Genomic DNA, 24,859 nt, shown 5'->3' with positions numbered 1-24,859 from the left:
CCCACGGTGAGCAATGCCCCAGATGAGCCCTTTTTTTTGTACCTCTTCTTTCTGCTTTTTTTCGTTTGGATGTCTTTTGGATTTCTTAAGGATCCTTTGGAGCTTTTTTTACTTTAAGATTTTGAGGTGAAGAATAATTTGGTGAACACTGAAAATCCTGAATATTGAATATTCCTGAATATTTCAATCAGAAAATCAATCTTTTAGTCTGGGAAAGATTCTATTTTAATCAGGAAAATTGATTAAAAAAATCGGATGTATATTTCATTTCACAATTTGCCTTTTCTCCTGATATTTTCTGCTCCAAGTTCTTAAAAATCAAAACTCAACGTTCTTTTATTCAAAACTGAGAGTTTCAGCAAACTGAAAGTTTTTATGCTCAAAATGACGATTTTTCTAAATTAAACTTAACGTTTTTCTGCATCACTAAGGGTGAAATTCACTACTAAAAGACAATCTTGACTTGTTAAAATTTAAAGGAAATAAAGGAATAAAGGAAAACTAAGGATTTCTTGAATTTCCTTAAGCAAAAATTAAAATTTCTTAAGTGAAAGTAATGAGTTTTTAAGAATATTTGAGATTTCTTTAGATTTTTTTTTTAATTTTCTAAAGATTACTTACCTATGTGTCCTTAAGAAAACCTCAAGATTTTTTTAAAAGTATTCTTAGACGAAAGTTAAGATTTCTTAAGTCAGACTGAATCGGACTAAATGCATATTTTTCATGCATGAAGATGATCAAAAAAAATTCTTTGAAAAATATGCAATTTAGCTCGATTCAGCTTTACTTTAAAAATCTAAACTTTCATTCAAGAATACCTACATAAAAAATCTTGATTTTTTTAAAGAAAACTTAAGAGATCTCAAGAAATAAATAAAATATCTTTTGAAATCTTAAAATTCTTAATCTTAACATTTGCTTAAGAAAACTTAAGAAATTCTTTGAAAATCTTAAATTTTGCTTAAGAAAACTTAAAGCTAACTCAAGACTGTGACTAGTGAATTTCACCCTAAATGTTTTACTGTTCAAAGTAAACGTTCCTCTGATCAAACTGAACGTTTTTCTGCTTAAATTGGATGTTTTTATGATGGAATTGAAAATTTGAAAATTTTCCTACTCAAACTGAACACTTTTCTGCTCAAACTGGACATTTTCCTGCTTACACTGATTGTTCTTTTAAACTGAATATTTTTCTGCTTAAATTCAACATTTTTCTGATTAAAATTAATAATTCTTGTACGCGCTTTTAAAAAAGGCGTGAAAAGACATGAAGTGTTAACAAACACACCAACTCCCCCTTTGGGGAATAAATGATAAGAGAATTGACGTTTGTCAGTGAGTGAATTAGTGTGAAAAATTGGGTGAAGAATATTGGATTTACAATTGCAAGAAAAGTGAAAATTAATTGATTAAAAGTGGAATTAGTGAACTAAGTATAGTGAAATCAAAGGAATTTAATATTGTGAACTAATTTAATTATGAAAAAGTGAACTTTAACTAATCTATAAAGTGAATTCAGAGAAAAGTGTGTGGAGAACGTGGTCGCCACGTGGAAGCTGCCAACAAGAAAAATTTGTCCTCCTCCCCGGACTCTAATTCTCTACATCTCATCTATCAAGGTAAATACCCCTACAATTGTCCTCCTCCCCGGACTCTAATTCTCTACATCTCATCTATCAAGGTAAATACCCCTACAATTGGTCACTCGAACCTTTTGGACCCCGACTGGATATACAACACTGCTCTACCGCCTACACAACACTGCTCTACCGCCCATTCAATCCAGTGAGAAGTATTCTACAAGATGCCAGAAAAATCCTCACGAAGTGCCTTCATAGGGCAGCTGACGCACATCAAGGGAGCGTTGAAAACTTTCCTTGAAAACCCTGACGCGCTTAAGGATGAGTCTGCATTGTCCACGTTGATTGGTAATCGAGATTCAGTGGAAAGAATCGAAGCAAAGTACTCTGAGGTGCAAACGAAAATCATCAAGCAAGCCAAGCCTGAAGACAAGGCTGCTGAGCAACAAAAACTCACGGACTTCATTCAGGAGTGCTCTCAGACTCACTTCGAGATCTCAAAGCTGCTGGCCAAGATCAACATGCAATCAGCTGTTCCTGCCATGGGTGCGGAAGGCGCTAAGCCCGAAGAAGCTGCAGGGGGTGAACAATCAGAGGTAACACAATTGATGAGACTAATGTATGCTCAATTAAATGAACAAAAACAGCAACGTTTGGCTGATCAAAGGCATTTTGATTCGATGTTAAATTCTCACAAAGAAGACATTCGTAACCTCATTGACAATTCAGTGAGTGGAACCTCAACTCCCATTTCCTCAAATGTTGCCCTTCCCCAAGTGGCCAAATTGGAGCCTCTTCGAGTTCCTGAATTCAGTGGAAGCTACACAGAGTGGAAGTCATTTCAGGATCTGTTCGTCTCAATAGTTCACAAGAACAAACAGCTTAGTCAGTCGCAGAAAATGCATTATCTCAAATGTGCATTGAAGGGGGAGGCACTCTTAACCATTAGCCATCTCACAATCTCTGACGACAACTACATTGCTGCCTGGGAGATGATTCAAGATCGTTATGATGATAAGTTGAAAATTGTTAACTGCCACATCGACAATTTTCTCAATCAGCCGTCGATTTCTGTGCCAAATGCCACTAATCTCAGACGTCTTTATACCACTTCGGCTTCAATTCTACAAGCACTGGAGGCTTTACGTGTGACAGAGAGAGATCCTTGGATTATTCACTTTATCAAGGGCAAACTCGACGTTGAATCTCAAGTGTTATGGTCTAGGGAAGTAGGAGATGGAATTCCAACATGGAAGGAGTTTGAATCTTTTCTTGCTAAACGATGTAAATCCCAAGAGTTATGTCCTCCTCAACCAACCAACAGGACATCTCATGAATCCAAACCCAAACCCAAACCACGGTCTGACAAGCCACATGGTTCGTCATGTACCGCTTCCGATGCTCAAGAAACTTGTAGGTTGTGTAAGAAACATTGTCACAAGTTGTTTCGCTGCAAGGAATTTCTAGGCATGTCTCAGCCAAAACGCCTAGAAAGCGCCAATAATTTGAAAATGTGCGTTAATTGCCTTGCAGACACCCACACACCCTCAGCTTGTTCCTATCCCACGTGCAAAACTTGTAATCAACGTCATAACAAGCTTTTGCATGAAGCTTTTTGTACATCATCCAAGGATGCGGAGAAGGAGTCACCTTCTGAGTCAAACATCTCCAAATCCACCCATTGTTCGTCAAACACATCTTCATTCAATTACCCAGAAGATGAAAGTCCATCCTCGCAAGTTCTTCTCGCAACGGCGCTTGTCAAAGTTTTCAACCGAAACAATGAGGTTCATTGGTGTCGTGCACTTCTTGATGCAGGCTCGCAAATCAACATTATCTCTACCAGAATGCAACAGATTTTGCGTTTGCCAGCACACGACACTGATTTCACGGTTGAAGGCGTTGGATCAGCAAGACATGTCGCTCGCCATCGAGTGGATCTCTCTATGCAGCTTGGTGATGATGAGAGTCAAGTGGTTTCTATGAATTGTTTGGTTTTCAAGAAACCAGCAAGTGAACAGCCTGTTCGCACCATCGCCAAGGAGTCATTGCCAAACATTCCCACACACCTCCAGCTCGCTGACCCGCATTGGTATATTAAACAACCAGTAGATCTTTTGATTGGAGGAGAATATTTTTGGAAAATCGTTCAGAAGGAAACACTTCATCTGGGCGAACGCCAACCAATTCTCCAACAAAGTGTTTTTGGATGGTTGACTGTGGGCCCTTGTGAATTAGGTATGGAGTTGGATTCTCCCAGAAATTGGACTTGCAACACTTCAACGCTGGCTAGCATTGACAAAACCATGCGCAAGTTTTTTGAGATTGAAGACATATCTGGACCTAAAACCTCAGCAGTGGAGCACAAGGAAGTAGAGGACTTCTTCGCAGCAACAATAAGGAGAGATCCCACTGGCAGGTACATCACACAGCTCCCCTTCAACGAAAACATCAAGGAGCTGGGAAATAATAGAGGATCTGCAGTACGGCAATTACTTCAGTTGGAGAAACGTTTCGCGAAGGACGAGAAGTTGAAACAAGAGTACTCAAAAATTATCCAGGAGTACTTATCGCTCAATATCATCGAAGCCGTACCCTACAATGAGCTCGATCTTCCTTCTTACTACTTGCCTCATCATGCAGTAGTGAGGGAGCACGCAACCTCAACCAAAGTGCGCATTGTGTTTAATGCAGGTGCGAAGTCTCAAAGTGGTCGTAGCCTCAATGATTGCTTAAAGGTGGGCCCCGTTGTACAACCCACTTTAGTAACAATTCTCCTGAGGTTCCGGTTTCATCCATATGCCTTTACTTGTGACATCGTTAAGATGTACCTGCAAACACTTCTGGATCCAAAGAATCTGGACTTTGTACGGTTTGTGTTCAGGGATTCTCCGGATGAACCAATAAGGGACTTCCGATTTCGAACATTGTGCTTCGGAGTCGCAACATCTCCATTTCTAGCTACCAGAGCTCTTCTACAACTGGTAATAGATGAAGGGGATGAATTTCCACTGGCAGCCCAGATAGTCAGATCGAACTTCTATGTTGATGACTGTCTTGCTTCGGTGCCAGAACTCCACCAGATCATTGAACTCAAGAATCAACTCACCCAGCTCATGCAACGAGCAGGATTATCACTCGCCAAATTCAAATCAAATTGTCCCGAATTACTTGAAGAAAATTGCCTCTCACAGGAATCATTGGATTTTGAAAACGAAACTATGAAGACACTGGGGATGATTTGGAACTCAATTGCAGACACTTTTCAATTCGAGGTGTCCAGCGTTGACTCTTCAGTTGCCACCAAGAGGACCATCATGTCAGTCATAGCCAGAATCTTCGATCCAATTGGACTAATAAGTCCTATTGTCACCAAGGCAAAGATCATTCTTCAAGAAGTTTGGATGTGTGACCGCGCTTGGGATGATCCAATTCCCGAAGATCTACAAACTGAATGGGAAATGTTAATTCAGGATTTACCTAACATTCAATCACTGAGAATTCCACGATGGGCGTCTTCCATCAAGAATCCAAAGTCTAGGGAACTTCATGCATTTAGTGATGCTAGTTTTCTAGCATATGGAGCTGCAGTTTTCTTGGTCTGTGAAGGTGAAGATGGCCAACGGTGTTCACGATTGCTCATCTCCAAAACCAGAATTACTCCCCTAAAGGACAGACAGGAAGGATCCACAAAGAGAAGGGAATTGACTATACCCAAGGCGGAATTACAGGGAGCTCTGATGGCAGCTCAACTCATGGAAGTTGCTGTTCAAGCAGTAGGACCTATTCCGCAGTACTTCTGGACTGACGCAACAATAGTCCTGCATCAGATTTACTCTCCCCAGGAGCGACGTGAAATCTTCGTCAAAAATCGTATTCAGAAAATTCTTGAATTGTCTCAACCTCATCAATGGCGCCATGTACGCTCCAAGGACAATCCAGCTGATTTGTTGTCACGTGGGACAACGGTAGGTCAACTGATTGATTCAACATTGTGGTGGCAAGGTCCCTCATATCTTGTCAAGGAGCCTGAGCATTGGCCACCTCCATTTGACCCCAGTAACAACCCCAAGCCCATTGATGCTCCTATGGTTGAGTCCCCCATTTACTCAGTGAATGTGGCCACCGAGGAATCTGAAGAATTACCTCAACACATTCACACCACCTTGATGACGAAAATCGGAACTTTCGGACGCATGCAGCGCGTGTTGGCATGGATCATCAGGGCCACACAGCTTTTCAAGTTAAGGCGTCAACGTACTACGCGCCAAACTGTAGTCAATCGCCCTCACGGTCCCCTAAAAGTGTCTGAATTGCGTTATGCTGAAAGGTGTCTAGTGCGATGGGAACAGGAACAATATTTGGATCCAGTAATAAGTGCAATTAAAACTGGAAAGCTTTACACACAACGAAAGTTTAAGCATATTTGCAAACTGCGACCATTCCTAGACAAGGATAGTATTCTCAGGGTGGAAGGTCGTACTCAAAAGTCCTATGAAAGTTACGACTCAAAGCATCAGATGATTCTTCCAGCTGGAAATTTGTCACGACTCATTGCTACGCATGCTCACCAGTACCTTCTTCATGCTGGACCTCAGCTCCTAGAGGCTCATCTGAGACAAAAGTATTGGATGTTGGGTGGACGAAACATTTGCCGTTCAGTCTTCCGCAAATGCATCAAGTGCTTCAAAGCTAATCCTCGCACATCCGAACAGGTTATGGGTCAGCTTCCAGAGCATCGCGTGCAACATGAGCGTCCATTTTCAGCAGTGGGAGTAGACTTCGCTGGTCCAGTTCTTCTCAAGACTGGCACTAGAAAGGGAACGACAACCAAGGCCTACATTGCCGTGTTTGTTTGTATGTCAACTAAGATGGTTCACTTAGAGCTCGTGAGCTCACTAACAACCGACGCCTTTATTGCCACGCTAAGGAGATTTATAGGACGTCGAGGATTACCATCTCATGTTTATTCAGACAACGGCAAAACGTTTGTTGGTGCGGATAATGACCTTCGCAAGGCATTCGTAGATTCAACAGCACAGGAAACATTCATCAATTATCTCGCTTCTAGAGAGATTGAATGGTGCTTTCAACCACCCAAGGCTCCTCATCATGGAGGGTTATGGGAGGCGGCTGTAAAATCCTGTAAAACTCTCCTCAAACGCATTCTTGGTCAAGTTGCTCTAAATTTTGAAGAAATGCAGACAACGTTAATCCAAATTGAAGCTGTTTTAAACAGTCGTCCAATAATGGCTCTGGCAACGCATCCTGATGACCCTGTCGCTTTAACGCCAGGTAGCTTCATGTTCCTCGGATCAACTCCAACCCAACTGCCTGATCCGGACTTGAGTCATCTGAACATGGGGCGTTTGGATCGTTGGCAGCTTTGTCAAAAACTACAACAAGACTTTGCAAAACGTTGGAAGAAAGAGTATCTCAATACTATGCAAGTGAGAAGCAAATGGACAAAAACACACGAGAACATCAAAGTAGGAGACATTGTTTTGTTCATGGAGGATCAAATACCATCAACTGCCTGGCCATTAGGAGTGATCGAAGAAGTATTCCCAGGCAATGATGGCGCTGTAAGAAAGGTGTCTGTGCGCACCACAAAGGGAAGTTTTGAGCGCCCCATTACACGTGTGGCACGGCTTCCAATCGAGGAGGAATCCTCGATTCCCGGGGAGTGTACGCGCTTTTAAAAAAGGCGTGAAAAGACATGAAGTGTTAACAAACACACCAACTCCCCCTTTGGGGAATAAATGATAAGAGAATTGACGTTTGTCAGTGAGTGAATTAGTGTGAAAAATTGGGTGAAGAATATTGGATTTACAATTGCAAGAAAAGTGAAAATTAATTGATTAAAAGTGGAATTAGTGAACTAAGTATAGTGAAATCAAAGGAATTTAATATTGTGAACTAATTTAATTATGAAAAAGTGAACTTTAACTAATCTATAAAGTGAATTCAGAGAAAAGTGTGTGGAGAACGTGGTCGCCACGTGGAAGCTGCCAACAAGAAAAATTTGTCCTCCTCCCCGGACTCTAATTCTCTACATCTCATCTATCAAGGTAAATACCCCTACAATTCTCCTGTTCAAGACAAATTTTCTGATCAAAAATTAACTCCTTGAAAAACATTGCTTCCCTCGAAGCGTCCTCAGGTCCATAAAGGGGCATCCTTTGAAGACCCTTTGTGGATTCAAAATCTCCCTGTTAACAAGTAGACAAACCATCCAAAAATATAAAAAAAAATTCCAAGAAAATATTTCAAATGTGACGCAAGACTTTTTTTTAATTGAACCTCTCAGTATCGACTTTCTTCATCGCAGCCAATCTATATTTTGCACACTGTACTGATTAAATTTACCCACAATCAACTTCCCCATCGAAAACATTCAATAAGCGCCGCCCCAGGTAAAGTCTCTCTTTATTTTGTATGGTTTTAATTTAATTTTCTTACATTTCTGCATGTGAATGATCTTGTGGAATTTGCGCTTTTTTGCCTGGTTTGACGCATTTGCCACACCAGGATGCCCCATATTTTGCAGCGATGTCTCACACACTTTTAGTCCTCCCCCGCTGGAATTGCGTCTTCGAGTCTACGAATGAATTTAACGCGAATCTCAGTGTTGGCATCCCCCTTTAGGTGATCCTGAACAAACCAACTCTGCACCTCCAGCTGTACCATCTCCAATGCACCACGAATGCATCCACAGAGGATTCCGCTGTAGCGCAGATTCCCCGCATCTGGGGGTAGCTCCACAAATTCAGCCAGAGGATTTGTCTCAAAGATCAGGGAGAATTCATCTCCAGTTGTGGCCCAATTGGAGATGGTTGGTTGAGTGTTGAGGTACATTCTGTAGGAAGGAAAATTCTGCAATTCGTACCGAAAAATAAATTCCCTCAAACTCACCGGAAGGCTTGTTGAATTTTATCAGCAGTATCCTTCATGTCGTGACAACGAAGGGAGTTGGTACGCGACAGGTAATCCTCAATGAGCCGCATCCCCATGTTGTAGCCAACACGCTCCAGTTGCTTATTCACATCATCAACATTCTCAAAATCTCGCAACATTTGCGAAACAAGAGCGCCATAAGTTAGCGTGAGGAGCTCTGAGCTCTGGAATTTATTATATAGCAATCATAAAAAATACTTTTTTTTTGTTTATCACCAAAAATTACAATTGAAAATAAAATCTTCAGGATCTTCCTTTAGGCTTAGGGGAACCTGGGGTAAAATGGTGAATTTTTGGGAGATAATTAGTTGGTGTTCCACTTTGCTGCCAACACCAAGTATTTTTCCAGAGTTCTATGACAAATTTTTACTGAAGTGCCCCGGGGGCTCCTAAGCATTTTCAGCAACATTTGGGTGATTTTTATCCGTTTAAAATTTAGAAAGAAAACACAGAGAATTTTCTTTTTCTTTTATTCTGATTTTCTTTATCTGTTTGGACATTAACTTAAGAAAAAAAAAATAAAGAAGAAATTGTCTGAACTTTTTCATTTTATCCTGATAAATTCAAGGATATTTTCTCATTGATAAAAAATGATTTGTCTTCCCCTTGAAGAGATTGCCAGGAGATGCATTTAATGATGGGATTTGTGTGTTTTTCTATCGCTCTCTTAATTCTTCGACTGGCTACTGCCTGAATGGAAGCGACCACCCTCACCACGTATTCTATTCATTGCATGCCTATGCCGTGACTCATGGAGATACTTTGAGCGCTCCTTGGGTATCCTTCCCTGCGCTTCAAGTTTTGCTCGTGCCTGCCGTCGCTTCAGGATTCGCTTGTACTGCTTCGCATTGACGTAGAGAATTTGATCCTCGGATTCGGCACTGGCACTGGTGCTGGGCGTTGTGGCGGCAACAGTTGTAGCCTGGGTGGTTGTGGTGGGTTGCTGGGTGACTTTGGTGGCCTGCTGCCCCTGCTGCTGAGGTGCTTCCGTAGCCACCATCATTACCTGCGGCTGGGGGATTTGCTGGGCCGCCGTTGTGGCTGTCTGCGTGACAGGAAGCTGCAGCAAATTCCCATTGATGTTTATGAGCTGCGGCTGACTGGCTACACTCTCCGCTATCCCCGGAAGAGGGTGCACTACGAGCGTTTGTCCGTCTGCCAGTTGAATGAATTGTGCCTGTGGCTGCGCTGTGGCAGTCGGTTGGACCATTATCTGGGCCCCGGACTGCTGAAGCTGTGCCAATGGGAGCATCTGCATTGTTGGCTGGGTACTCGTTGAGATCTGCTGCGGTAGAGCTTGTACAAGAATCGGCTGACCATTTGTACCCGAAAGCACCTGGCTCAGTGGCAACACCTGAAGCTGCTGCCCGGATGTGCCGGTAATGTCAGCACTGGCGTTTGCGTCCATGCTAAATGGCGAGGTGGGACTTTCTATGGGGAGGGTAGAACACACACAGGCTAGCAGTCAGAGGTCTAGAAAAGCGGAAAGAATTGAGAAGACGTTGAGGGTGGCCAGCAATCTCACAGCTATCGTGATCAGAGAAGCAAACACACGCAATCCAACATCATCAAAATGCAATCTCCTTCCCCCTTTTTCAGTCTTCCTTTATCAACAAACTCACAAGTTGATGAAACTACACTACTAAATCAACAAAAAATCTCTCCGGAAGCTCTGGAAGTCAGACAAAACCGCCCAGAATCTTTCACGGGGAAACAAGGAAGAAGCAAATTGGACTCACCACTTTCTTCGAATCCAGACGACTACCCTGCCTAGACATTTCTCTCCACTCCGTTGATACTCTTCACAATTCCCAGGAGGAAGATTTAATCAGAAAACACTGCCCAGAGCCAGAATTTCCAAAGATTTCCCGATGAAAATTCTTTATGTTTTGTTGTCGACGCGCAAGTCTCTCACGAACGTCACGAGACCACTAAAAATTTCATCTTGAAGACAAAATCTCTGTGTCGTAAGAAATATCCAAGGAAAACTCCAGCATTTATGCTTCGTACTTGTGGTTACCACGGATATGAATCAACAATAAATAAAAATAGTATTTAATTGATGGTACATTCACAATTCCTTCTAAAATTCCGTGAAAAAAATTCAAAAGTGAAAAGATGCCAAATCAGCAGCTCCCTTCAGATGAGTGCATCTCCTCATCGGATACCAATGAATCCAATTTTTCTTCCGATAGTCGGGCATCTAGTGCCAATAGTCACAACCATCTCCAAATTATAAATGAATACGCAAATTTCCTACCGGAAGAACCACTCTATGAACCCATCGTTTTGCCCACTGAACCCTCCCTGGAAGAGCTACTGCATCAAGTTACGGGAACCAGACGTCTGGATACAGTTCAAGAGCTCAAGCTTCGTGTTATATCCCACCTAACAAGCCTCCAGAGAATCCATTCATTTGTACCGTGTCTCATTAGTCTCAATCTCGATGGGAGCATTATTCATTCGCTGCGAGACTTGGGATGTCATCTCAATCTTAAGCAACTCAATGTGAGTCGCTGCGGCTTGAGGACACTCGATGGGACCAGTTGTCTTATGACGCTTGAAGAATTATTTGCCGATGGGAATTTCATTGAATTCGTTGAACCTTGCTACAATATTCCAACCTTAACAACGCTCAGTCTCAAGGATAACCGAATTGCCGATACTGATTCCATTGGTTTTCTATCCCTCTGCCCAAAACTACGTAATCTGAATTTGGCTGGCAATCCCGTGGCACAACTCAATAATTACCGTGAGAGAATTAAAGAGAGCATCCCACAGCTAAGAATCCTCGATGGTGTAACACTCTATCCAGAACGTTGTGGGAGTTCAACATCATCTGAATGCTATAGTTCAAGTCTAACAAGCCCCGAAGAGTCTCTAGCTGTGGAAAATGCCGATTTTTTCTCTCCAGAAGAAGCTCTAGATAAGTTTGACGTTGAGCCGCCCGTTGCAAGACCTGCTACAGCAGGTAAGATTAAATGTTTCTATAATCTTTTTTACACCAGTCATTACAGCAAAATGTACGCCATTTTTTTTAAATGTATAACAATGAGCATTTTCGCAGGATCTTCAGAAAATCGTTCAAGTTCGGGAATTGTATCTGGAGCACCAGTTTGCGGAAATATAATTTCAATGATAAGACGCCGACGTAAGCCAGCTTGGGGTGAATCTGAAGGCAGTAGTGAGTCATCGAGCTCTCGAGATTCACCACAGCTTCTTGGCAAATCTTTCCCCATGCAATTGCCCCAGAGTTCTGTGGATCTTGAATTGGGTGTTTGTGGAACTTCACAAGCATCTACGTCCAGAGAACAGGACACAACAACTGAGAATCTCCTTGCGGCAGCTAGAAAATGGAGGCAGAATCATCAGAGAACCAAAGCTTCAATACAGAGAATAAGTAGTGCAAGAAGTGAGAAATAGAATGTTCTCTGCGTTCTATGTATATTTAGTTTGTTTTTGGGTTTCCAAACGTAAAATACGTAAAATGTAGATCAAAATCAAGTAAAATAACAAAAAAGAAGGTATTTTAAGGCTAAAATAGGCTGAGAAAGTTCAAAATAAGATAAATTCCATGGAGAATCCGAAGACAAATCTTCCCTACAAACAGTGAGTATCAAAAATGTCAGCTCAGAGGTTAATTTTTGCGAGTCTATCACTTCTGTCACATTTTTTGACGGAAAATGCGGATATTTTCATTCAATTATACGTTGATAGGCATCCGCAATATCCAAATATTCCACTCGCATTTGAGTAGTGCGAGTAATTTTTCTGTGTGTAAGAAAATCCTTTTTGTCGAAGAATTTTTTAATGGGCAAGAGCGCATGAAAGTAAACAAGGAAAAGTGCAGTGAAAAAATACCTGAAAAAATGGAAATAAGAGAAGGATCTGCCTCAATTGTGAGTGAAGGACATGTCTTCTACAATCCTGTCCAGGAATTCAACAGGGATTGTAAGTATTTCTTGCCATAAACTACTCGAATTCCCAAAGGTACTAACCGCGTGGATTTGTTTTGTTTTCAGTAAGTGTTTTGGTGCTTTCAACCTTCTCCCGGCTCTTCTGGGAAGAATCTGTGGCCAGGAGTGGGGATGAGGATGAATTTGCAGGTGTGGCTGGTACAAAATGTGACAAAGGGATGAGAATTTTGGAAGCTTTAGCTGCTACGGGATTACGAAGTATTCGCTATGCGAAGGAAGTTCCCGGAATCCGGGAGATTATTGCCAACGATCTCTCCCGGAAAGCTGTTCAGGATATCCGGGAGAATGTGGAGAGGAATGGTGTGAAGGAGTTGGTGACGCCGCACGAGGAGGATGCTCTGATGGTGATGTACACGAATATGAGACCACAGAAGAGATTCACGGTGATTGATTTAGATCCATACGGATGTCCAACACGCTTCCTGGATGCTGCTGTACAGAGTGTGATGGACGGGGGGATGCTTCTTGTGACAGCCACGGATATGGCAGTGCTGGCGGGGAATTCTCCTGAATCGTGCTACGTGAAATACGGAGCAATCTCCCTCAAGTCCCGAGCATGCCACGAAATGGCCATCAGGATCCTCCTGAAGAGCATTGAGAGCCATGCCACGCAGTATGGGAGATTCATTAAGCCAATGCTAAGTATCTCTGCGGATTTCTACATTCGTGTCTTTGTGCGCATCTTCACGAGTCCTGTGCAGTGCAAGAAGAGCACCAGTAAGCAATCCCACGTCTTTCAGTGTACTGGATGTGAATCTTTCACGCTGCAGCCTCTTGGTGTCCTCAAACCCAATCCCACGGAGAAGAATCCCACTCAGGTGAAGTATGCGCTCCCCACTGGGCCTTCAGTGGACTCTACGTGCACCCACTGTGGCTTTAGGCATCATCTTGGGGGCCCCATTTGGTCAGATCCCATTCATGATGCGGCCTTTGTTGATAAACTCCTGGACAATCTTCAGGAGGCACCCTACAGCAACCTTGGAACGAGTAGGAGACTCCTGGGACAACTTACAGTCATCCAGGAGGAGCTTCCGGATGTCCCATTGTACTATTCCGTTGATAAACTCTGCTCAACCATCCGCGTTGTCACGATGCCTGTGCTGAAATTCCGTTCTGCTCTTCTTCATGCAGGATACCGCGTATCCTATTCCCATGCCCACAAGAATTCTCTCAAAACTGACGCCCCAAATCGCGTTCTGTGGGACATTCTAAGGTGCTGGGCTGAGAAGAATCCCATTAATCCGGAAAGGCTCCAAGAGGGAACACCCGTAAAGGCAATTCTAGCGGAGAAATCCCAAAATTCTTACGAATTTGACATTGTTCACCCTCAGGCAAATCCCGAAAGTCGCCGGAACTGCTTATCGCGCTTCCCGGAGAATCCAACTGCAAACTGGGGTCCCGGAACGAGGGCAACGCTCATGATTGGCGGCACAACGATGACGAAAAGTGTGAGGAATCAAAATAAAACAAAGAGACGAAGAGAGGATGACAAGGATCCGGTGCAGGATCTGAAAGTGTTGAAAAATTCATAGCCTAGAACGGCTGGTGAAAAATCAATAAAGATGTTTAACATTTTTTCTTCCCGGAACTTCCCGGATCTTTAGTAATTGAAGAAGTTCCCATCGCTGGTTTGTCGGGAATATCCGGGATTTGTGAGGGGTGTATGGGGTCCACTGTGGATGAGCTTTACACTATGAGGTGAGATCCTTTCGGTGATGCCACCAATGCAAAGCGGATGCCCCAGACGCTCAGTTTTGGGAGCAGGAGAATCCACGGAATTTCTCAAGCGTCGGAAGGTTCTCTCACCGCAAGTTTCGGGCTGAATGTGAATCTCTGACTTTGTGTGCCAAAGGTGATCACTGTGGTTGTACCGGGAGGTGAGAACCATGTCCAGGGCGTCCTTAGGGGTACATCTGAAAATTTAAAATTCATTTTCCTCAATTTTGAAGACAAAGGGATCATACGTGGAGGAAAAATTAACTCAGATTCCCGGAAAACAGCTGAATGGCGGGCAGAACTGAGGGTTTGATGAAAGAATACTCGTTTGCTGGGCGGAAGTTTCTCTTTCCATTCTTTTTCACTCACTTCCGGTGGTTTTGGGAGATCCTTCACGAAGATTCCTTCTTTTGTGAGATCCGGGAGGTAGGAATAATTCCTTTTCTGCTCAATTTCCATTGGAAAATTCTTTTTTTATTTAATCAATAAAGGAAATTTTCTGTGATAAAGTTAGATCAATCAAATAGGCCTTGAATTCTACAAAAAGAACGTTAAATTAAATCATTTTTGTCCTGAAAAATAAGTTGTTTTTTATTGGTTTGGTTGGTTTGTTTTAAATGAGAAATTAAGGATAATTTGTCATAAATTACCTAATTAATTTATTTATTTATTTATCATTTGATCATAATTTAATCAAAATCGAATTATGAGCAAAAAAAATGATCGACAAGATTTTCCTAGATTGCGTTTCTGTAATTCTCTTTTTTTGAAAGCTTCGTAAATTTTTTGAGGGGCGGTAAAACGTTTAATAAAGTAAGAAAAATTCTTTTCAAATTAACTTTACATCGAGGCTCCACCTCAGCCAATCAGAGCTCGTATTTAAATTCTTCTTCTACATTCCCAGCAAATAAAACAAATCTTGTGAAAAAGAAATATCCTTGACGAATTCTTATGACATTCTAAGGACATTTCACGTGCCATAATGAAACTTTAATAAAAATCTTTCGTAATATTAAAATATTTTATAGCAATTTATAATTAAATTTTACACTTTAATTCAATTATTAAATTAGGTATTTTATTTATTTAGTTTTTATTTAGATCATTCAAAATTATTTTTAACCCTGTCGCGTTTTATTGGGTCATACGCCTACCCAAACGTGAAACATTTTATTTTTCCAATTATTTATGAATTAAATTGTTTTTTCCAAGTTACAAATGCATCAAATTTACCCAAAAGATGCCAAAGAAGACGCTCTGACTGATAAAAGTCCTCTGAAAGCATCCAAAAAATAAATATCGTGACAAAAAGAGCTCATGTTTCAATGTTTCATGTGGACGCGAAAGGGTTAAACATATTTAAAAACCTTCCAAGTCTTCAAGGAATCAACAAAATGTCCTTCTTCAATAAAAATACTGAATTATAAATTTGCAAAAAAAATCCAGCATTTCGCAATTGTCTCATGAATTAAATAAGCAGCTTCCACTCTTCCGTATTTATTAAATTTTAATCATCCCTTCTGTATTGCTTAGAGAGCCTTCGGAGCAATTAAAAGTGGTGTAGATGGTGTAAATAGATAATTAGGAAATTGCAGGAAGGAGGAAATGACGATATATAGTTTTCATTACAATGATTTTCATTTTCCATTGTGATTTGTGAAGTGAAACAGGTGAAACATGGTGCATCAAACTGAAGAAGGACATTCAAATGTTGAGAAATATAACAAAATTCTTAAGCGCCTCGATAAATTTGGAAAAATTGTTGGTTTGGACATCCTGTTCAGGGATGAAAATACTCCGGCTAATTTCCTCTTGAAATTCGCAATAACCGACACTACACTCTATGTAGCCTTGATCATCTACTCCACTTACCTCTTTTACGGGGATTTCCTCAAATCCGCATTTTGTTGGACAACTTTTGGCCTTGCTTTTGACTCCGTCATGAAGTTCTACGTTTTCATATTCTACAGGAGAGATTTGTACAAAGTAATGCAGGATATGCGAGAATTATTCCAACGACATGAACATGATGCCGAAGCCAGTGCTAAGCTAGGAAGGATGCTCATATATGCTTCTTTAGCATCTTATGCTACATTCTTCTGCTTTGCCAATACATGCTTGACGCTCAATAGTCTGGCGTTGATGGAAACTATGCGAACTGGAGTCAAGACGCTCGTTTTTGGTTTTTACCTCCCATGGTGGGATCATATGACAAATTTTGGCTATGCTATCAATATGCTCTATCAAAATCTTCAAATGGTCCTTGTTGTCTTTCATTCGTCACAAGGAGATGGCTTCTATCTGTGTCACATGATCCTAGCCTGTGCTCGTCTAGCAGCGCTTGGGCATCAAATTGATCTACTCGATCGCTACCTTGTTGCACCTAATCGTGAAACATTATCACCAAGGGAAGATGAAGAGAATATCGATCGTCAACTTAAAGATATTCTTGATCAACATCTGATCCACATTCAGTAAGTTCTGATTTCTTATTTAAATGGTTTTTCTTTAGGATTTCTCATTTGCAAATAATATCCTTTGTACAGGTATATGCATCGTATGGAAAAACTCTACTCAACCTATTCCTTCCTTCTCGTCACTTCTTGCATGCTTGTAGTCGTCATTAACATTTTCGTTCTTATTTCAACACTCTGGCTCGCAGGGATCTTCTTGGGTATTGCCTGCCTATTCAAGATAATGGCTTTCTGTGTTCTCGGCTCCGTAGTGAGTGTTCAAGATGAGAAAATTGTAGAAAAATTGTACAACATGCGGTGGTATTTGATGCCAAAAGACAAGCAGAAAGCTGTGCTTATGCTTTTGCGGAGTGCTCAGAATCCCGTTGAACCGACAATGATGAAATTCAAGCCTCTCAATTTGAATACTTTTCTCAATTGCCTCAATATGATCTATTCCATCAGTGCTATGCTCTTTACTATGACTGGAAAACACTCAGAATCTATGAAAACCTAAATTTCATGAAGCCTTAAAAATTATAAATAGTTAAGCAAGCTACAATAGATATAACTATCCTAGATCCTTGTTGCTATCATTCAATTTTATTAAAGTTAACTAATTAGTTGATATACCATTGTATTTGTAATGGAGCTGTTATTACAATTAGAAATCAGTTAAAAAATGCAAAAAATCAAGTTGCTGAAAACCATCCTGTTAAATCCAAAGAAATGTCTTAGGAAGTTCCAAAACTAAATCACTGTAGAACTAATCGTTGATGGGTAAATTTGGCCCTTTCCGCCATTTTGTTTACTTTGCTCAATTTGCCAATTTTCTTGCATATTGTACTTTTTTAGCTGTGATTCTTTTTTTTAACGGAAAAGCACAATTTCCGTGTCTAGCGTATGCTATTGAAATGCGAGAAAATGCAAAATGCAAAATAAATAAAAAGAAATGAGAAAAATGCATTTTTATTGTGCGAAAAATGACTAATTAACGCAACACCACAGAAAACACTTTATGGCGGAAATAATGTTTTTTAAATCTATTATCAGTTATTTTTGACGCCCTAAATGAATTTAAAGCATAGAAATTAAGGAAAAATAGAGGAAAAAACATTTTTCTTACTCTAAAAAAAACGTTAAGAAAATGTAAAAGTTCGCCGCCAATGGAGTTTTTTATGCGAAGTATTAAACCGAAACCATTTGGTGGCGATGTTTAAAGTTAATTTTCATCGCTCCTACGCAATTTTCCGGCTTTTCCTGCCGCAGAGGACTTCTTTGGAGCCCACTGCATCTGATCCAAGGGTTTTCCTGGTTTTTCAATCGGTTTTTTTTTTGGGAAAGTTAATTTGGGGGGAAAAGCCGCCGGCAGTTTTCGTTTTTGTCTGGTTCAAATAATAAAATTTGAACTTTAACGATCTTTTTTTTTGCATTTCGACAAAATTCGTGATTTCCTTGTTGTTTTTTCCTAAATCTTTGGGCACAAAACGCATTTTTGGAGCTAGTGGGGCGCTTACGAATGCTCCGGGGCCCCTGGGGAGCCCTTTTGTGCGGAATTTGGGGCCGGCGGAAATTTTGACGGTTGAGGATTTTACACAATTTTCCCCGGCAATGTATTTTTTTAAACTTTTGGAATTGTTGATGCCAATCGACGCGGCGTCGTTTCTCGGTCACAAAAACCTACTTCCGGTCGGAAAATTTCGTGGAAAAAGCGAGAAAATTGCGAAAAACTAAAAGTGTGAGGGAGACAGTATGTGTCAGTGAGTATTATCTGTCACTTGAACTGTCAATTCTGTCAATCGCGCATTGCCAGATTTTTAGGGAAACCGGTAAAAGATTTGCAATTTGTGAGATTCTTTTGGCGATGGCATCATTCAAATTGGTTTCCTCCACGAAGGCCAATGGGAAGATCCCGGTGCATAAGTACAGGAGTGAAATTACTGGCCTAACGCTGATCCTTGCAGAGGTGGAGGGTCCTGTGGTTAATGGTTACTTCGCACTAGGTCAGTGATCTGTTTGATCAATACCCGGTGGTTTTGTGCCCCAGAATTACCCCACATATTGATTGACACCCTTCTTGCAGCCACCGAGGCCAATGACGACGATGGGCTGCCGCACACGTTGGAGCATCTCATTTTCCTCGGCTCTGAGCTGTATCCCTACAAGGGAGTTCTGGATCTTCTGGCCAATCGTTGCTTGGCATCCGGGACGAATGCATGGACCGATACGGATCACACGTGCTACACTATGACCACGGCAGGATCTGATGGTTTCCTGGAGCTCCTGCCCATCTTCCTGGATCACATTCTCTATCCCACACTCTCCGATGCTGGCTTCATCACTGAGGTCCATCACATCTCGGGCGATGGTGAGGACGGTGGGGTGGTTTACTGCGAAATGCAGGGCCGAGAGAATTCCGGGGAGAGCAAGGGGCAGCTCCAGATGCTACGAAGTGTTTACCCGAATTGTGGGTATTCCGCTGAAACGGGTGGCATTATGCACAACCTCCGAACGAGCACAACGAATAAGAAAGTCAGGGACTACCATGCAGCCTTCTATCGTCCTGAAAATCTCGCCATCATCGTCACGGGGCAGGTGTCCATTGACGCTCTCTTGCGGGTTCTCAAGCCTGTCGAGGAGAGGATCCTCAAGAAGGTAAAGAGCATTTAAGGCTTCAATAATCTTCTCTGTAGCTAACACAGTGAGATTTCTTTCTCCTCCAGGGCAAACGACCACCTTTTCAGCGACCCTGGCAGACACCTGTTGCACCCCTTGCCCAGTCTCAGGATATAAAGGTAAGGAAAATTGACAATGCTAAAAAATATCTCGAAAGCCCTTGGATGAAAACTCTGGTGTTTTAATCTCAAACTATACCGATCCGACGAAAAACCCGCAAAGAATATCCGCCAAACGCAAAAGTACAAACAAAGAGTGGAAAAAAAAAGAAAATCAAAAATCAAAAGGAAAATTCTGCGGAAAACCCTAATGAGTGTGTGGAACATTGAGAGAGGAAGGCAATCTCCAAGAAACAACAAGTAAGACCACTGAAGAAGACCCGCTATTAGGTTCAAAAGCTTTGGCTTTAATTGCTGCTTTTCCTTGGGTGAGCGGGAATTTCCTCTGACGAACACCGGAAGCCTTAAAAACCCGGAAATTAAAGTCATTGAATTCACATCGGTAGAAAGAAACAACAAACTTAAAAGAAATCTCTTTAGATTAGTTTTTCGTCATTTTAGGTCCTTTATCCATCCGATGAGGAAGACTGTGGATTGGTTTTCATTGCCTATCGCGGTCCAAAGTGCACCACGGAGCATACAACCCTCACTGCATGCTCTGTCCTAATGCGCTACCTTTCAGACACAAGCGTGAGCCCCCTTCAGAGGGATCTCCTTGAAATTGATGATCCCTACGCGAGTAAAGTCAGCTACAACATTGGCGAGAATTCCGAGACAGTTCTCAATTTTATCTACCACAACGTACCGCTGCATTTTGTCGATGATGTCAAGAAGAAGCATCAGGAGGTGCTGGAGAAGATTGCCAGTGGCGAGGAAAAGATTGACATGACCCGCATGAGGAATATCATTGAGAAGAATATCCTTGAATCGTGGAGTTGTTTGGAGGATAATCCGCACGAAGCGATTGCTTTCCTCGTCATTGGGGACGTTCTCTACGGGAGTACAGCTGAGGATTTTGAGCTGAGACTCAATACAAATATTGAGTATGAGAGTTTCAAGGAGAAGGACGAGGGATTCTGGATTGATTTGCTGAAGAAGTACTTTGTCGACACGAAAATTATCCTCGTGAAGGCAGTTCCGAGTATTGAGGAGCAACAGCGTATGTCCAAGGAGGAAATTGAGCGTATTGAGCGTCAAAGGGCTGATTTGGGTGTTGAGGGGATGAATACGAAGGGGGATGAGCTGGCTGAGGCAATGGCACAAAATGAGATTCCCCCGCCGACGGAAATGCTGACACAGGTCCCAATTCCCGGAACGGATGCCATTAAATTTCATCCTGTTAAGGTTTATCGATCTGGCGGGAAGGATAACAATACGACAGGTTTGTTTGCTGGCACAACATACACTACCCTCAAAAAGTTTCCGGGCAAGCAAAAATGGCGTATTTTTGAAGGCAAATTTCAAGTGGCTGTATCTCCGGCTGTGGTCAACTGATTCACAAAAAATGACATTACAGGAGAACCCCTTGATGGATTTGAGTGAAATTTTTTTTTAAAGTTAGATGATAATGTCTACTTTTAATTCTGATGAAATTTGAGCCAGGTGTAACTTATAAAAATTAAATGGTCAACGTCTGAAGTAAGGGTAGCCTATTTGCAACATAAGGGGATCACACAAAAAATCATTAAAACATAATCACGTGACGGATCGTGATGAATTTTTTTAACAGTTAGAGGGCATGATTAGCTACCATTTGAATCCGAGTTTGTTCAAATCGGTCAGGCACAGGCTGAGATATACTCAAAAATGTATTTTTCCACTATGGTTCACTAGAATGGCTGCCACGATCGAACTGCTTGACCGATTTTCAAAAATTTATCAGATTTGGAAAGGGAATTAAATTTTCTTTCCAACGATAGTCTATTTGTCAAAATCGGTGCACTAGCGGCTGAGATGCAAGGGGACAAATTGAAAAATTGTGAAATGTTGAAAAAAGTATCTTCTACCTAGGTTTACAAACATGGCTGCCAAAAATGAACGGGTTGACCGATTTTCAAAAATTTATCAGATTTGGAAAGGGAATTAAATTACCTTTCCAACGATAGTGTATTTGTCAAAATCGGTGCACTAACAGCTGAGATGCAAGAGGTCAAAGTGAAAATTTGTGAAATCGCTTAAGAAAACGCTTTTACCTAGCTTTACCAAAATAGCTGCCAATAATTAACGGATTGACCGATTTTCAAAAATTTACCAGTTTTGGAAAGGCGAGAAATGTACCTTTCCAAAACTAATAAAGTTTTGAAAATCGGTTGACCACAGCCGGAGATACAGCTGCTTGAAATTTGCCTTCAAAAATACGCCATTTTTGCTTGCCCGGAAACTTTTTGAGGGTAGGGGAGACCGGGGTAAAAATAGTCATTTTGGAATTTTCAAATGCCAATTTCTCCCAAAATATAAATCGGAAAAATCGGAAAAAATTAGGGTGCAAAGCCCTACCAACCTATAATTTTTGACAGTAATTTGGAGGTTATCCGATCAGTACTTTAGGAGTTAAAAATGAAAATAGATTTTTGGCCCATTTCCCAAACTTTTGCGTATTGAGAAAAACGCGTTTTCCGAACATTTCCTTCAGCAGTTTTCCCATCTGATAATTTTTCTCACTAGCTGGATTAGTGCAGAAAATGTTGCCAAGGTGTATTCTTCAATAACTTTTAATGATTTTTCTCTACAATTTTTTGAATCAAAACTTACCCCTTGGGGTAGATCTAGTCATCCCATGTAAATCATATGGGAGATCGAAATTTTTGGCATATTTTCTATTCATTTGTTGCAAAATGGCGTGTTTGAGAAAATCGCAAAATTCTCTGTTTTAGTGCGTATAAAAGTGAAATTCCTTGTCGCGGATCAAAAGGTGAGAAGTTTAGCTATCAACTACTGTCAATCTCTCAGGTGGAAATTCATTGGAAATGTCGGAAAATTCGACCGACTTTATTTAGCCTACTGGTGACTATATTTACCCGCCGCGTTTAAAAAAAGTCAGAAGCGGAAGGGTTTAGGAAAAGCTCGAAAACTCATATTTCCCGTGGAGATAGAGAAAAGTGGTCTGAGACAAAGTTGTAGGCCAGGAAATTTCCTAAAAGAATGACCTATCAAGGAAATTTTCTTGCCCTTGTGGAATCCTGCAGATAAGGATTTACGCAAATTGACTATTTTTACCCCGGTCTCCCCTACATATTCTTTTTTTTTCATTACTTATATTAATTTCATGAGAATATCCTTTCGGTAGGTTTCGACGTTGATAACTTACCTGTCTATGCTGAAGCCTACGATATGCACACGAATTTCGTTTATATGATCGTTACCTTAAATACGGATTGTCTCAAGCCTGATCTTCGACCTTATTTGCTGCTCTTTATCGATCTCCTTATGGAGTCACCAATTCGTCGGGATGGTGTTCTCATACCCTATGAGCAGGTTGTAGCTGCTCTTGAGTCTGATGTGATTTGCTCATCAATTGCTCTTGGTTTGGAGTCAAAGAGTCGCTTCTCCTGCGGTCCCTTCTCCCACACACTAACCATGTCCCTTCAGGTTGAGCCGCAAAAGTACACAAAGGGGGTGAAGTGGATTAAGGAACTTCTGCACAATACGGAGTTTACAGTTGAGAGAATTCGCGTGTGTGTGGCGAAGATGATAAATGATGTGGCACAGGCGAAGCGAAAGGGCAACTCAGTTGTTCATGATCTCCTCAAAGCCCTCTTCTACAATCGCGAGAGCAACGTCCAGCTAAGCTCAATGCTGCGTCAACACAAATTCCTCACTGGGCTCCTTGAGCGTATGGACACATCCGAGGGGGCGGCTGCAGTTGTGGATGATCTCAATTGGGTAAGGTACGAGATAACGCGCGCAAAGAACATTGCAATTCACGTTGCGGCCGATTGGATGCGTCTTGCGGAGATTGCACCGGATCTAAATGATCCGTGGAAGGAGATTGCTCGTTTGGGGGATAACGTTCAGGAGCGCAAGTTGACCGTTGTTAATGATTGGACTTTGATGGATGTTGTGTCACAATTGCCGGATGGTACGGTGGGAACAGTTGTGGGATTGGGATGCGTCGAGGGGGCGTACTTCATTCAAGCCGCTCCGGCTATTCGGGACTTTATGGATCCGGACTTGCCGGCTCTTTTGCTCTTTCTGCAGTACTTAACGCAACTCGAGGGACCACTTTGGCGTCAAATTCGCGGGCAGGGGCTCGCCTATGGGTACACAATAATCCCACGCCCCCATGAAGGGCTCATCTATCTCACCTTCTATCGCAGCACCAACGTCATGGCGGCCTACAAGGAAACCAAAGCCATTGTTGAGCGTCAAATCTACGGGAATGACGTTGACGAGGAGTCCCAATCACGTTGGGAGCCAACTCTCCTTGAATCAGCACGTAGCTCCCTCATTTTTGAGCTGATTGATCGTGAGAAGAGTCTTGGGGATATTGTGTCGCAATGCTTGCTGTCAAGCTTCAAGAATATCTCCATTGATTACAATAGAATGATTGTGGATGTGAGTAGAAGACATTTCTTCCGGAAACTTTTCCTATAAGGCTCCTCTTCTATTGGTTTGTTCAATATTTACACGGATTTCTAACCTAAGATTTTCACATAAATTCAGTAAAATTTTGATTTTATGTCTCATTCATCCCCATTGAATACAATGGTGGCTGTGTGGATGTCGAAATGACGTCCGGCCCTGAAGTTTTTAAAAAGAAGAAGAAGAAGAAGAATACAATGGTAAAAATGTTAGGTTAGAAATCCGGATAAATATTGGACAACCCAATATCATTCTTTCTATTCTGATTTATTATTTTTTTGTGCAGAAAATTGGAAGCATTACGGAGGAAGAACTCAGTGAAGTTGGTCAGAAGTACGTGGAGTCTCTGTTCTCGTCCAAAGCAAAGACAGCCATTGTTTGCCATCCGGACCGCTCTTCCGACATTGCTGCTGCATTTGAGCAGTAAGTTCTTGCACTAATTTCTTAAAATAATTATTAATGGCTGATTTTTTCAATATTTTCTCAGAATGGGGCATCCGTTGTCGGTGAAAGTACTCGAAGACAGCGTTCTAGCACACTCCTGCTAAACTAGTTCGATGCATTCCAACTTTAAATGCACTTAATTATGGAGAAAAAACTATTAATTTAATGTTCTGCATGATCACAAATCACAAAAGTAACGACTTCGACTTCACCGTATCTTTCAATAAAATTTTTCTTTCTCTGCAACTTTAAGCCTTTTTCTTTCTTTTTTTTTTTTTTAAATATTTTTGATTATTTCAAAAAATGGGAATAACAGAGTCTGAATTCTTTTGTAATTTGAAGAAAATAGGCATTTATCGATTATTTTAATATTTTAATTATCCTTAAATCATTGAGCTCAATATGGAATCAATTTTCTATCAAACTAATTGACCATTTGTTGGCTCGATTAATTTTTTACTGGGATGTTTTGATAT

At 41.3% G+C, this 24,859-nt stretch overlaps 10 protein-coding genes across 10 annotated transcripts in view; 7 read left to right on the top strand and 3 right to left on the bottom strand.

Annotated features, from left to right (window-relative positions):
• Positions 1 to 24,859, top strand: part of LOC129795447 (mediator of RNA polymerase II transcription subunit 1) — a 1,235,552-nt gene that overhangs the window by 331,464 nt on the left and 879,229 nt on the right. The window lies entirely within an intron of this gene.
• LOC129795593 (dipeptidase 1-like) overlaps positions 1 to 24,859 on the top strand; it is a 173,681-nt gene that overhangs the window by 94,012 nt on the left and 54,810 nt on the right. The window lies entirely within an intron of this gene.
• Positions 1,241 to 7,907, top strand: LOC129795443 (uncharacterized). The gene is made up of 2 exons (XM_055836721.1): positions 1,241 to 1,619; positions 1,682 to 7,907. The coding sequence occupies exon 2, from the start codon at positions 1,805 to 1,807 to the stop codon at positions 7,280 to 7,282; it is 5,478 nt and encodes a 1,825-aa protein (XP_055692696.1). The 5' UTR covers positions 1,241 to 1,619; positions 1,682 to 1,804; the 3' UTR covers positions 7,283 to 7,907.
• Positions 8,009 to 10,393, bottom strand: LOC129795719 (trafficking protein particle complex subunit 3). Its single transcript, XM_055837195.1, has 3 exons — positions 10,277 to 10,393; positions 8,496 to 8,701; positions 8,009 to 8,439 (listed from the first exon to the last, which is right to left on the bottom strand). Exons 1-3 carry the CDS (start codon positions 10,313 to 10,315, stop codon positions 8,148 to 8,150), a joined length of 537 nt encoding a protein of 178 aa, XP_055693170.1. The 5' UTR covers positions 10,316 to 10,393; the 3' UTR covers positions 8,009 to 8,147.
• LOC129795683 (nuclear transcription factor Y subunit alpha) lies at positions 8,994 to 9,945 on the bottom strand. Its single transcript, XM_055837150.1, has one exon. The coding sequence runs from the start codon at positions 9,943 to 9,945 to the stop codon at positions 9,205 to 9,207; it is 741 nt and encodes a 246-aa protein (XP_055693125.1). The 3' UTR covers positions 8,994 to 9,204.
• LOC129795618 (geranylgeranyl transferase type-2 subunit alpha) lies at positions 10,566 to 11,980 on the top strand. Its single transcript, XM_055837059.1, has 2 exons — positions 10,566 to 11,508; positions 11,605 to 11,980. Exons 1-2 carry the CDS (start codon positions 10,656 to 10,658, stop codon positions 11,958 to 11,960), a joined length of 1,209 nt encoding a protein of 402 aa, XP_055693034.1. The 5' UTR covers positions 10,566 to 10,655; the 3' UTR covers positions 11,961 to 11,980.
• On the top strand, positions 12,195 to 14,102 carry LOC129795557 (tRNA (guanine(26)-N(2))-dimethyltransferase). The gene is made up of 2 exons (XM_055836949.1): positions 12,195 to 12,488; positions 12,560 to 14,102. The coding sequence occupies exons 1-2, from the start codon at positions 12,221 to 12,223 to the stop codon at positions 14,044 to 14,046; spliced, it is 1,755 nt and encodes a 584-aa protein (XP_055692924.1). The 5' UTR covers positions 12,195 to 12,220; the 3' UTR covers positions 14,047 to 14,102.
• LOC129795726 (cilia- and flagella-associated protein 276) lies at positions 14,103 to 14,713 on the bottom strand. The gene is made up of 2 exons (XM_055837203.1): positions 14,496 to 14,713; positions 14,103 to 14,427 (listed from the first exon to the last, which is right to left on the bottom strand). The coding sequence occupies exons 1-2, from the start codon at positions 14,687 to 14,689 to the stop codon at positions 14,115 to 14,117; spliced, it is 507 nt and encodes a 168-aa protein (XP_055693178.1). The 5' UTR covers positions 14,690 to 14,713; the 3' UTR covers positions 14,103 to 14,114.
• Positions 15,908 to 17,200, top strand: LOC129794431 (odorant receptor 67d-like). The gene is made up of 2 exons (XM_055835183.1): positions 15,908 to 16,704; positions 16,777 to 17,200. Exons 1-2 carry the CDS (start codon positions 15,908 to 15,910, stop codon positions 17,198 to 17,200), a joined length of 1,221 nt encoding a protein of 406 aa, XP_055691158.1.
• Positions 18,462 to 24,629, top strand: LOC129795470 (uncharacterized protein C05D11.1-like). The gene is made up of 7 exons (XM_055836766.1): positions 18,462 to 18,686; positions 18,767 to 19,338; positions 19,407 to 19,478; positions 19,920 to 20,739; positions 22,645 to 23,912; positions 24,226 to 24,362; positions 24,427 to 24,629. The coding sequence occupies exons 1-7, from the start codon at positions 18,548 to 18,550 to the stop codon at positions 24,485 to 24,487; spliced, it is 3,069 nt and encodes a 1,022-aa protein (XP_055692741.1). The 5' UTR covers positions 18,462 to 18,547; the 3' UTR covers positions 24,488 to 24,629.

The sequence above is a fragment of the Lutzomyia longipalpis genome, chromosome 4 (genome assembly GCF_024334085.1).
Source record: "Lutzomyia longipalpis isolate SR_M1_2022 chromosome 4, ASM2433408v1".
In the NCBI taxonomy this organism is placed as follows: domain Eukaryota; kingdom Metazoa; phylum Arthropoda; class Insecta; order Diptera; family Psychodidae; genus Lutzomyia; species Lutzomyia longipalpis.
This window is presented reverse-complemented; position numbering and strand designations above follow the sequence as displayed.